At 42.3% G+C, this 14,001-nt stretch overlaps 1 protein-coding gene across 3 annotated transcripts in view; it reads right to left on the bottom strand.

Annotated features, from left to right (window-relative positions):
• Nucleotides 1–14,001, bottom strand: part of agps (alkylglycerone phosphate synthase) — a 182,172-nt gene that overhangs the window by 8,915 nt on the left and 159,256 nt on the right. For all 3 annotated transcript variants that reach the window (XM_069935825.1, XM_069935826.1, XM_069935827.1), the window contains exons 18-19: nt 11,799–11,898; nt 8,195–8,252 (exon numbers count right to left, since the gene is read on the bottom strand). In XM_069935825.1, the coding sequence (XP_069791926.1) occupies nt 8,195–8,252; nt 11,799–11,898 (158 nt within the window). The remainder of the gene's footprint in view (nt 1–8,194; nt 8,253–11,798; nt 11,899–14,001) is intronic.

Raw genomic sequence — 14,001 nt, 5'->3', positions numbered from 1 at the left:
AGTACGTCATGTATATTAAATTTTTTAACTATTATTACGTGAAAATAAAAGGAACCTTAAGCCTTATGCAGCCTTATCCTGGGAAAAAGATTATTGATGCTATCCCCCCCCCCCCCTCATCATTTTATATGATTCTATCAGGACTCCCATCAGCCTCAGATGCTCCAGAGAAAGCAATCAAAGTTTGTCCCATTTCTCCTTTTAGCCAATACTCTCTAATTCAGGCAACATATTGGTCAACCTCTTCTGCACTCTCTCCAAAATCTCTAGATCCTTCCTGTAATGACTAGAACTGCATACAATAGTCCAAATGTGATCCAACTAATTTTTGTATGGCTGGCACTTAACTTCCTGACTTAAATTTAATCCCTTGACACATGCTTTCTTTATTACCCAATCTACTTTGCTGCCACTTTCAGGAAACAATGGACCTGGTAAATAGAACACCACAGCACATTACAGGTCCTTCGGCCCTCAATGTTGTGCCGCCCCATATATTCCTTCCAAATAAATAAATAAATAAACCCTCCCTACACCATAACCTTCTATTTTTCTTCCCTCCATGCGCCTGTCAAAGAATCTCTTAAATGCCCATGTTTCAGCCTCCACCACCATCCCTGGAAAGACATTCCAGGCCCGCACAACTGTCTGTGTAAAAAAAAAGCAGACCCCTGATGACTCCATTAAACATTCCTCCCTCACTTTGTACAAATGTCCTCAGGTGTATTCTATTCCTGCCTTATCCATGCCTCTCAATCTTGTAGACCTCTATTAAGTCTCCACTCATCCTTCTTCGCTCCAAAGAGAAAGGTTCCTGGTCTGCTAACTCCTAGGATGCCCTAAACAGAGCGACTCCACCGTTGCCAGGAGTGGGTGTTAGCAGTTCTGGGACTTAAGCCATCAATCAACTAATCTAGTCACATGTGTATGAGAGAGCTTGTGAGAGTTCCCTCGGGACCAAGGGAATTGAAAAGTTCTCTAATTGTAAATAACAGTTCATTCTTTGGATTTGGGAAACACTGGAGTCTGTCGTTTCTCTCTGGGTCTAACGAGGTGGAAGCTTGTATTCCACAGTGTGCACAGCACAAACCTTCAGCGCATTTACAACATTTTGGCGACGAGGTGACAATGTCAGTCACAACAGTACAACTGCAGGGTGCCCTCAATCAAAAGCAAAAAAAAACTTTGAAAATGTTTGTAGGACTCCAACCGTTGAAGAAGGTGAACCTGAAGAAAAGTCAAATTTGGCAGATGCTTTAATGAGCTCTGTCACTGAGTTCTCATTTGACCCAGAGTCGAACACATTTGAAACTTGGTTCAAAAAGTATGAAGACTTATTTGCAGTCGACTTTGCCAAGTTCAATGATGCATGGGTAATTAGGCTGTTGTTGTGGAAGTTAGGCACTTGAGAAAACGAGCGCTACACAAACTTCATTCTGCCAAACTTTCCCGTGAGCTCAGCTTCAGGGAAACACAATGTGTTGGCAGAGAGAGTCACTGAGCAAACATCACTGTTCAACATTCAGTATCAGTACCTCAAAATGACTAATACCGAAGATTTCATGACATATGCGGGTATGGTGAATAGACAGTGCGAGCGTTTTAAACTCCCTAAGCTGAATGAAGACCAGATTAAGTGTCTGGACTTTGCAGTGGGAATGCAGTCACTAACTTCAGAACACGTTTGCTGATGAAGCTTGAGCAGGAGTCAGATATGACTCTTCAAAGATTAACAGCCAAATCCCAATGCTTAATTAATCTGAAATACGACAGCAAAATGGTGGAAGCGGCATACCCATCTTCAAGCAGTTGTATCCAGTTAAGTCAGCAGACCCTGCTCGACAGAACAAAAATGTGATCCGCCCAGCCAAACTGCCCAGCGCCTGTTGGAACTGCAATCAGTGGCACTATGCTTGAGGGTGCCCATAAAGGCATAAACGCTACAGTAAATGCAAGCACCTGGGGCATGAAACAGAATGCTGTAGAAATGGAAGACGGAAAACACCCGATAACTTTGCTTCACCCTCAAAAGTGAAACCTTTCACAGCGTCTTTCAAGGTGGCTAAAACCAAATGCAGGAAATATGCGAAAGTACACATTAACGGCATCCCAGTGAGGCTTCAAATTGATACAGGATTTGGCATTACCTGAATATCAAAGAAAACGTGGAAACTGATTGCTCAGCCAGAGGCAACTCCAACCAAAAACATGGCATGGAATGCTTCTGGGGGATATCCTGGAGTAGTCGGGTACAGTTGATTGTTGTGTCAGCTTAAACGGCACAGAAAATGGAATGTGCTATCTGGTAAAATGTCCTAACCTCGATCTCATGGGTCTTGAGTGGATTGAAAGGTTGAACCTTCTGGACCAGCCACTCCAACTATACTTGCCACAAGTTGCAAGTGGCAAATACCCCATAAAGGTTGCTGGTACAGCTAAAGCAATACCATGCAAAGGTATTTTCCGTAGGCCTCGGACAGTGCACTAAAACGAATGCGAAACTCTGTCTCCTGCCAAAGGTGAAACTGATTTTCAGGCCAAAATGATCTGTCCTCAACGCAGCACTGCAAGAAGTGGAGCAGAATTGGAACGGCTACACCTAATAGGCTGCACCTATCATGGTGAAGAAAGTGAATGGATCCATACATCTATGTGCTGATTTCTCAACTGGTCTGAATGCAGCATTGGTCACTCATCAATACCCACTGCCATTACCTGATGAACTCCTTGCTAAGCCAAATGGTGTCAAATGCTTTGTAAAGATCGACTTAGCAGAAGCTTACCTACAGGTGGAGGTTGATGGCGAATCCAAGGATTTGCTAACCATCAACACGGACTGTGGACTGTTCAGATACACCCGTCTACCATTCGGAGTGAAGACTGCTCCAGCTATCTTTTAGCAGATATAGACACAATTCTGAGTGATATTCCGGGAGTTGCAGTGTATCTAGATGACATTCTGGTAATGGGAGCACAGGACTTGAGCCATCAATCGACTAATCCAGTCACATGTGTGCAAGAGGGCTCACGAGACCCCCCAGGACCAAGGGCATTGTAAATACTATAAATAGTTTTCTAATTGAAAATAGAAGAGTTCATTCATTGGATTTTGGAAATACTGGAGTCTGTCATTTCTCTCTGGGTCTAACGAGGTGGAAGCTTGTATTCCATACAACGCATGCACAGCAGAAACATTCAGCCCATTAACAACACTAACCATGCCTCATAAGACTGATTTTCTAATCCAGGCAACATCCTGGTAAATCTCCTCTGCACCCTCTCCATAGCCTCCACATCCTTCCTACAAGATTTGTAGAGTTGCAGCATAACCTCCTGACTCTTGTACCCAATCCCCTGAGTAATGAAGTCCAACATCGCAAAGGCCTTCTTAACTAGCCTATCAACCTGTGCAGCAACTTTGAGAGATGTATAGATTTGGACCCCAAAATCTCTCTATTCTCCCACACTCATAAGTAACCGACCATTAACCCTGTACTGAGCCTTCTGGTTTGACCTTCCAAACTGCCACCCTACTCTCATCAATTTCTTTTGTTACCTCCTCAAAAAACACAATTTGCCTGGTGAGGCACAACCATCCCTTCACAAAGCCATGCTGACTATCCTTGAGTAGACTGCACTTCTCCAAATGCTTACGGATCACGGATCCTATCCTTAAGGATCCTCTCCGTTAGTTTGCACACCACTGACATAAAACTCAACAGTCTATAATTTCTAGGATTCTCTCTTACCTTTTTTAAACCAGGGGACCACATTTGCCATTCTCCAATCCTCCATCATCTCCTCTGTGGTCAAAGAGGACTCATAGATCATAGCCATTGCCCCAGCTATCTCTTCCCTCACTTCCCACAGCAACCTGGGGTAGATCTCTTCACTTAATACCTCCTCAACCCCCTTCATCTTTAAGCAGTCCCACCTTCATTCTCGTCATCCTTCTGTTCTTCACATATCCATAGCACACGGGGTTCTCCTTAATCCTACATGCTAAGGCCTTTTCGTGCCCCATTTGAGTTCTTGTGTCCTTTCTTAAGCTCCTTCCTGGCTATCATATACTTCTTATGAGCCCTTCCTGCTTCCTATATTTTATGTATGTGTCCTTATTCCTCTTGGCCAGCTGTCTCACCTGTTTTGTCAAACACGGTTCCGTTTTCCTACCATCTTTTCCCTGTCCCAGTGGGACAAACCTATCCTGATCCTAAACTTCCTCCACATTAGTTTGGACTTTCACCCTTGAACATCTGTTTCCAATTTACTCTCATTAGTTTCTGCCTCATCCCAAATTAATTAGCCCTTCTCCAATTTAACACTCTCCCATTTTGTCTGCTTTTATCCTTATCAATAGCTATATGAAAGCTCAGAGAGTTGTGGTCACTCTCATCAAAACACTCCCCCAGCGAGAGGTCCATCACCTTACCAGGTTCATTACCCAGAATTAGATGCAGTATGGCCTCTCCTCTTGTCGGTGGGTCCACATACTGTGTCAAGAATTCTTCTTGAACATATCTGACAAATTCAGCCCCATCCATCCCTCTTGCAATCAGAAGGTGCCAGTCAATATTGGGGAAGTTGAAGTCTCCCATAACAACAAACCTATAATTCCTGCTTCATTCCAAAATCTGTCTGCTTATCTATTCCTCAGTGTTCAGAGGACAATTTGTGGACCTATAAACTCTCAGTGCAGTGATAGCTCCCTTCCTGTTTCTAACTTTCACCCACACCAACTCAGTAGGCATTCCCTCTGCAGCATCCTCCCTTTCTATATCCGCGATACTATTCTTGATCAATAATACTACCCCCACCCCCACCCCCCACCAAATCTCTTACCGCCCATCGTATTCCTTCTAAAACACCTAAACTCCGGTACCTGCGTCAACCAATCCTGTCCTTCCTCCAGCCAAGTTCCTGTAACAGCCATAACATCATAGTTCCACGTACTGATCCATGCTCTAAGTTCATCTCCTTTATTCTTAATACTCCAAGCATTGAACCCTCTAGCTAACTACATTTGTTCTGTTCCCTGCCTGTTCTTCCTCACCAACTCAGAACACACTGCATTATGCTTTTGACCTTATGACTTATTCTCTGCTCTCACATTCTGGTTCCCACCCCCCTACCAAACTAGCTTAAACCCTACCCAACACCTCTTTCAGGATATTAGCCCCTTTCCAGTTCAGGTGCAGCCTGTCCTTTTTGCACAGGTCAGTCCTTCCCCAGTATAGATCCCAATTATCTATAAATCTGAATCCCTGTGCCCTACACCAACTCTTCAGCCACACATTCATCTGCCACAACTCCCTAGAGTGCGGTACAGGCATCAATCCCAAGATTAACATCTTTGAGAACCTGCTTTTCAACTTCTTTCCTAACTCCCTACATTCACTCTTCAGGACCTCATCCCTACTCCTATCTATGTCATTGGTCCCCACGAGGACCACGACATCTGGCTGGTCACCCTCCCCCAAAATTGCTGTAGACTCAATCAGAGACATCCTTGACCCTGGGACCTGGGAAACATACCACCTGGGAGTCTCCATCATGTTCACAGATCCTTCTATCTGCCTGCCTAATCAACGAACCCCTGCTCACCATAGCAGTCCTCCCCCCTTCCCTTCTGAGCCAAAGGGCCAGACTCTGTGCCAGAGATGTGACCACTACAACTCCCTTTTCCTCTCCTATCAGTCTTCCTGCCTGCCTCCTGACTTGCACCCCAAAATCCATCTGTACATAGAGTAAAACACAAAAGTCTGAAGATGCTGTCTGTGGCTGAATGATGTACTAATAATTTTCTTTGGCTTGGCTTCGCGGACGAAGATTTATGGAGGGGGTAAAAAGTCCACGTCAGCTGCAGGCTCGTTTGTGGCTGACAAGTCCGATGCGGGACAGGCAGACACGATTGCAGCGGTTGCAGGGGAAAATTGGTTGGTTGGGGTTGGGTGTTGGGTTTTTCCTCCTTTGCCTTTTGTCAGTGAGGTGGGCTCTGCGGTCTTCTTCAAAGGAGGTTGCTGCCCGCCAAACTGTGAGGCGCCAAGATGCACGGTTTGAGGCGTTATCAGCCCACTGGCAGTGGTCAATGTGGCAGGCACCAAGAGATTTCTTTAGGCAGTCCTTGTACCTTTTCTTTGGTGCACCTCTGTCACGGTGGCCAGTGGAGAGCTCGCCATATAACACGATCTTGGGAAGGCGAAGGTCCTCCATTCTGGAGACGTGACCCAACAATGAAGACGCTGTTTACATCCGGTACTGCACGGATGGCAGTCTCTTCAATCTGAGGCGCCTGCAAGCTCACACCAAGACACAAGAGAAACTTGTCCGTGAACTACTCTTTGCAGACGATGCCGCTTTAGTTGCCCATTCAGAGCCAGCTCTTCAGCGCTTGACGTCCTGCTTTGCGGAAACTGCCAAAATGTTTGGCCTGGAAGTCAGCCTGAAGAAAACTGAGGTCCTCCATCAGCCAGCTCCCCACCATGATTACCAGCCCCCCTACATCTCCATCGGGCACACAAAACTCAAAACGGTCAACCAGTGTACTAATAATAACCTCTAACTTAATATCATTAAAACCAAGAAGGTGACTGTAGACTTTCGGAAGGGAAATCCAAAGGTGTACATTAAAGGATCAGAGGTGGAGAGGATGAGGAAATTTAAATTTCTGGGAGCCACTATTTTGGAGGACCTTTCCTGGACATATACAAGAGTGTTATCATGAAGAAAGCAGTCAGTGCTTCTACTTCCTCAGGAGATGCAGAGATCAGTATGGCATCGTAAACTTTGGCAAACTTCTACAGATATATTGTGGAAAGCATGCTGACTGACTGCATCATGATCTGGTAATGGAGACACAACTACCTCTGAGCGATAAGCTCTACAAAAGGTAGTGGACACAGCCCAGTACATCACAGACAAAACTCTCCCCAGCATGAAGAACATTGACATGGCAAGCTGCCTTCTGAGAGCATCAGTAATCATCGATCCATACCACACAGGACATACCCTATTCTTGCTGTTGCCATCACAAAGAGTTAAAGGTGCCACAAGGTTCATAACACTAGGTTCAGGAACAGTTGCTCTCTGTCCACCATCAGATTCCTAATCTTACTTGCACATTAGTTACTAATTTTTTTTCTGTATTGACAGTTTGTTTACATTTCAGTTTTTGGGTGCATTTCTTTTTTTTTGTATACACATCTTTCTTCTAGAGTACAGTTACCGATAAGTAGAAATTCTGCCTGACCCGTGGGGGAAAAAAATCTCAAGGTTGAAAGTTATGTACTCAACAATAAATTTGAACTTTGATTGTAGAGAAAACACAATGCTAGAGGAACTCAGCAGGTCACACAGCATTCATGGAAGAACTTCTTCAGGGGAAGTTCTTCATATCTTTAAGAAGATCTCAGGCCCAAAATGTCGGTTATACATTTTCCTCTGATGGATGCTGTGTGACCTGCCGTGTTCCTCCAGCATTTTTGAGGATTTATTATCCCTCTGGTACATCACTGTTTACAAAGATAATGTCACATCCTGAATACTCTTCCAAAAAGCAACACTTCGCATTTGCCAGGATTAAACTCCAAATGCTACTTCTCTCCCCATATTTCCAACTGGTCTACATATTGCTGAATCATTTGATAACCTTCCTCATCCATAACACTAATTTGCAAGTCATCTGACAAAACTTACCAATTATCCCACTGTATTCTTATCCAAATTATTTATTTTATTGCATTGGCCCTCCAGTCACAATAACACCCCTACACAACAACCCTCTGTTTTCTATGGTCGAGCTAATTTTGAATCTAATCTACAAGTTCCTATGGATCCCATTTGTCTTAATATTCTGGATCAACGCAAAATTCTTGGATTGTCCAATGCTTTTGGCTCCATTTCAAGGATCAAACAATTGTGGGAAAGTGCAGATTTTTGAAAAGATTGTAATTGTGTTGTGTTAAGGAACTCATTCATGCCTGAATCCAGCTCAACTTGGCCTAACTACAATGAGCTTCAGCTTTCTGGAGAAGGTGAATAAATTAATCTGCCAAATGAAAAAGTAAACTTTACGCTTCACTGTTTACATTTACAATGAGAACTGAGGGAAGTGGAACTCCATGAAATGCAATTAGAGCACGTCTGAAAGGACTGAGTGAACTAGAAAACCTGGCAAGATGAAAAATGTGCTTACCTCCGTGATGGTGAGAAAGACTTCCTCCATTCTCAAGTATTTCCTCTCTGGCTGAAGCCTGATTTAATAAAAATAATCACAGCATTTAGTTAAGTACAATCTATACCATTTGTTCTCAGTTTATTGACTACTCCACAATTTTGTATTTATGAACACTAGTTACGACAGATAATATGAATTATTTCTATTAACATCTGCATGTTTTTGAACATTTCAAAATAATTTAATATCCCCAAAATGTTGAGCACGTGTATCATTGGATTGGACAGTGTTTATTTGAAACATTCCCTGGGTGGGAATATGTGAAGGTAAGTAAATTATCTTGGAGTTGATTTGATCCAAGATTATAAAATGTCTAAAAGAATTTATGGAATTCCTCATGAAACATTCAATTCATCCTCCAATTGCTCAAATTCATGGTGCAGCAATTTGTATGTCACACAGGCCCAGATCTGGCAATGAATGGGAAATGGCACAGATCCTGCATTAATTGCAAGAATTTTCCAGAATTATTATTATTCCCAACATTACTGACAGCTGTTCAGCCTTTTTCATCATGAAATCCAGCAAGGGAGCATAAAGTTGCCGCAATTCCCCATCCCGAAATGTGGGAAATCCACTCAAAACATCACAGCAGATTGGCCTTGTTATAGAGACCATTTCCCATTCATTCTAGTGATATGGGATTTGACCAGAATATCAGGTTGGTCGACGAGAACTAGTTGGGCCAAATGGCCTGTTCCATGCTGTATAATTATGGTTTTCGAATAAGACAACTGTGAGCAACGAACTAAGCATTAACACTTTTGGAATTTATTGCATTAAAAATCCAAATAAAGTAATTATGTTATAACATAATTATGACATTTAACGGTTTATATTACTTAATAGATTTTGAATGTTTTAAATACTGCTTTAGTCATCTGTGACACACAACTAAGCTGGGACACGACACTTGCCAATTGATTTTTATGTTCAAGAATTTCAAATCTCAAATAGAGTCAAATCAAATAGCATGGAACATGCCTTTTGGCCCAACTGCTCCATGCCGCCTTTTCACATTCTGGGCCAGTCCCATTTGCCTGCATTTGGAACATCTTAAAAGTCCTTCCTATCTATCTGTCCAAAAGAGTTTTGAATATCAAAACTGCACCACTTCTACAGCTTCCTCTAGCAGCTTGTTCCAGACAGGAACCACCTTCTGAGTGAAAAGATTGCCCCTCTACCATCTCTCCCCTTAAACCTATACCCTCTAGTTCAAGAGTTGGCTACCCTGGGAAAAAGACTGAGCATTCATTTTATTCAAGCCCCTCATAATTTTCCAAAGCTCTTTAAGATCACCCTTCAGCCTCCTTACACTCTAGGAAATAGATATCCAGCCTATCTAACCTCCCACTATAACTCAAGCCCTCTAGTCTTGGACACATCCTGGTAAATATCCTCTTCCAATTTAGTAATGCCCTTCTTATAGCTGAGCAACCAGAACTACAACTTCAGAACTAAATTTGATCGCACCAGTGCCTTGTACAGATGAACCATGAGGTTCCAACTTTCTTATTTAATATCCCATCCAATCAATGTGAGCATGCCAATATCGTCTTCGTCACCTCATCTACCAGAGTTGCCATTTTACAGGAACAAAGTACCTGTACCTCTATGTCTCCTTGTTCTCGAACACTCTCCAGGGCCTTGCCACTCACTGCCCAAGCCCTACCCTGGTTTGATTTACCAAGATGCTACATCTCACGCTTTTCAGAGTTAAATTATATTTGCCACTCCTTGGCCCACTTTTCTTCCTCACTGTCCACTACACTGCCAATTTTGATCTCATCTGCAAACTTACTAATCATCTTAATTACAGTGCCATCCAAACTATTCATGTGAATTAACAAAGGGAGATCCAGCACCAATCCTTGTAGCACATCGCTGGTTACAAGCCTCCAATCAATAAAAAAACATCCCTTCAGTACTACCCTCTGACACCTTACACTAAGTTAACTTAAAATTCAAAGGGCCAGCTCCCCTTGGATCACACGTCATCCAGTCTAACCTGCCTTGTCAAAGGATGCACTAAAGTCCTTGTGATGCAATGATGTACAAAATCCACCTTGGTGATCCTCGAGGAAATCTGCATTTAATCATTGAAATTAGCCTTTCTATTTCCTGTTCTGTTTTTTTAATCAAAGCTGTTTTAAACCATACCAGTTCACAGATCTTTCAAAAATAAAGATTTCATGGCATGTCCAAATTTGATGTAAACCTTTTAAATTCTTTGCTACATAAGAAACAGGTTGGGAAAAGTTTTCATTGGTGGTGTCGTTTTGGTTAACATTGGTTTGCCATCAGGACTGTTTGTCCCAATAATTATGGGCCAATCTGTCCTCGATTCAACCAACAAGTCAACCTCACAGTTAGCGCAACACCATTACAGCGCCAGCAATCGGACCAGGGTTCAAATCCCGCACTGTCTGTAAGGAGTTGGTATATTCTCCCTGAGTCCGCGTGGGTTTTCCCCAAAGGCTCTGGTTTCCTCCCACTGTTCAAAAATGCGTGAGGTGGGGTTTGTAGGTCGATTGGGTGTAATGGGGCAGTAATGGCTTGTGGGCCAAAAGGACTTGTTACCATGCTATATGTCCTATAAAAAATAAAATTAGGGACTCCCACTTGCAGTTGCATGGGCTGGATGCAGAGGACTGGCCCTCTGCACATCAGTGAGGCATCAAGTAGTATCATCCTGAAGCCCTGCCATCAGGACGCCCTGACTTCCTGGATGGAGGTACAGTTTGAGATGGGGCTCTTGCCTTTTGTCAAAACCAATGAGGTCTTTACAGTTTTTAAATGCCTGATAACCAGAAACTGTTCAAAATGAGTGAGATTGCAAATTAAGAAAAGAGAAAATTAAAAGAATAATCAATCTTTAATCTTATCCTTGAACAATGAATTTTCCAATTTCAGATAACACTTACTTCCTGCGTTCTTCTCCTCTCCCTCTCCTTCCAATCCATCTCCAGTCCCCCTATTTTTGTTCCTTGTATGATACCAACCCCACATCACACATTTTAGACTCCTTCCTGGTTCCATCCACTTACTATCCACACATTTCACCCACTGGATCCATGCCCCCGTCGGGCTACATCTACCCGCCACCTGTACTGTAATGGCTCCCATTATCTCATCAGACCAAAAACTGCACCAAACTGACCAAAGTCTCCAGCAGTGTTTTTTTTTTAAATTACATCTTCCTAAGTCCAAAACTTGGTGGGTTTGTCTGAATGAGAGTGGTTTCCTTGGGTGCTGCAGGACACTCTCAATCCCATGTGGCTCATCAATTAAAAACAACAATTCCACTTTGTGGCCTGCAAAACCCGATACTGGCTCACGCAGTATCAAATTCATTTCACCAAGAATTTCAGAGACCTGGATTGACTACATAAATAGTTGACCACTAAATGACAGGTCAGTCCACAAGGAAATTAATATTTTCAATTAACATGATGCAACTGTTGTTGAACAATATTTTTTTTTTTTAAACTTGGCCTGAGATGTGCAAAAAAGGCTGTGAGGGTGGATGGAGATGGTAGAGATGATGTACTTAGACAGTTACCTCAATTTGCTCAAATACAGCAATGGGATCACTTATACCTCTGTAGTTAAACGCAAAGTAGAAATAGACACAAGCTCCAGCATCATAAGTTTGAGTGACTCTGTCAACGAAAACAAAATTATGTTAGATAATCTTACAGACAAAATACTTGACAATCTTTTTAATTGTATCATCCTTGCCATTATTATTTTTAACATGTATTTTGATTGACTTGAGTTGGCCTGATAGTTCCAGAAAGTTCTTTTAACACTGCAAAGTGTTAGATGAAAGGAGCTCTAGAGCACAAGAATATGGTGAATAGGTGTCTTTGCTTAACAGTGAAATGGAGACATTGTACATTAATAATCTTATGTATTTTTTACATACATTGGGAAGCAAGTCCACTCAAAGGAAAAGAAGGTCATTTGCATGTGGAACCTTGCCTTAAAAATTTGATTGTGTTTTTGAGGAGGTGATAAAGATGATTGATGTTGTCTAAATGGATTTTAGTGAATCAGTCTACAAGGTCCCTCTTAGTCAGTTGATCCAGAATATCAAGTCATGTGAAATCCACAATAAGTTGGAAAATGGAAAATGGGATGCAAAATTAGTCAGAGAAGATGAAGGATAGTGGTTGAGGGGTGATTTTTTCACTAGTAGTTCATGACCTGTAGCTTTCCACAAGTATCAGTGCTGGAATCCATGTTGTTTGTAATTTATTGATGATTTAATTTAAAAAATATATATTGATTTGGTACAAGTTTAAAGATGACATGAAAATTGGTGATGGTGTGGAAAGAAAGGAAGGTTGTCAAGAGGAGCAGCAGGGTATAGGACAGTTGGAAATTTGGATGGAGGAATTATAGATGAAGTATTATCCAGCCAAATGCAAGGTGATGGATTTTGGAAGGATCCTGAAGTGCAAGCCCAATTATTCTCTGAAAGGAGAAACAAAAGTTGATGGATTGGTAAAGAAGATACAAATCCTGCTTGAGCCTTTGAATAGAAAAGGGAAGTTGTGTTTCAGCTGTATAAAACTTTGAATAGGCCCTATTTAGAGTTACTTCTCTGGTTGGCACACAATAGGAAGCATGCAGAGTCTTTGGAGAGGGTGCAACAAAAAAAAACTTGGCCAGGATATTGCCTTCATTGAGCAAACTTGGATTTTTTTCTCTGGAGATTAGAGTTTGAGAGGTAACCTGGTGGAAGCGAATGAAATCATGGCATAGAATAGATGAAGTGATATTCTTGGGATGGACAAGTCAAATGCTAGAGAGCGAAGATTTGTGAGGGCGAAAGATTTAAAGAAGGTTTGAGAGATAATTTATTTTGGCAGAATGGTAGCTACCTGAAGCATACTGCCAGTGGAGGTGGTAGAAACAGATATGACAGTTGAACGCGGGAACAGGAAGGGAATAGAAGGGTGGAGATGATGTGCAAACAGATGGGATTATCTTAGAGTGACATCATGGCGAGCACAGACAAGGTAGACTCAAGGGCCCAATCTACGCATGACCCAAACACATTAATCAAATCAAGCTGAAAGTTGCAAGGTTGGCAACCGTGAAAATTCTCTTGTAAGTAATACTTTAATTAGTCCAATTCTGGATTAGAAGGGGCTAGACAGCAAATGCAAGTGGATTCAGTTTACAGCTTTTCTTTCTTTCTTACACACTCAGGATTCCTTTAGGATATGCCTCTTCAGGTCGATGGACAGAGGTGATAGGGTGGGGAGGGAAGAGAATGAAAGGAAATATGTTCTGTTCTTATCACCTCATTCCAGGAAGGATGTGGATACTATAGAGAAGCTATAGAGCAGGCCCACAAAGATGTTGCTTGGATTGGAGAGCATGTTTTATGAGGATAGGCTGAATGAACCTAGTCTTTTCTCCTTGGAGTGGTGAATGACCAGAGGCTTTTTCCCAGGGCTTAAATGGCCAACACGAGGGGGAATAACTTTGAGGGGTTTGGCCATAAATACAGTGGGTGTAAGGGGAAAGTTTTCCGCAGAGCTTGGTGGGTGCCTGGAATGCACTGCTGGTGGTGGACGCAGGTACAGTATCAGTTAGCTGCATGAAACTGAAAAAATACAAAGGATTATGCAGTAGGGAGATTCTGTGCAGTTGTTAGAGTAAGTGATTAGGTCAGCACAACAAGGGCCAAAGGGCCTATATTGTACAGTTGCGTTCTATGTTCCAGAAATACAAACATGAGTTATCTGGTG

The sequence above is a fragment of the Narcine bancroftii genome, chromosome 4 (assembly GCF_036971445.1).
Source record: "Narcine bancroftii isolate sNarBan1 chromosome 4, sNarBan1.hap1, whole genome shotgun sequence".
Classification (NCBI taxonomy): domain Eukaryota; kingdom Metazoa; phylum Chordata; class Chondrichthyes; order Torpediniformes; family Narcinidae; genus Narcine; species Narcine bancroftii.
The sequence above is the reverse complement of the archived record's forward strand: the minus strand, read 5'-3'. Positions and strand labels throughout refer to the sequence as shown.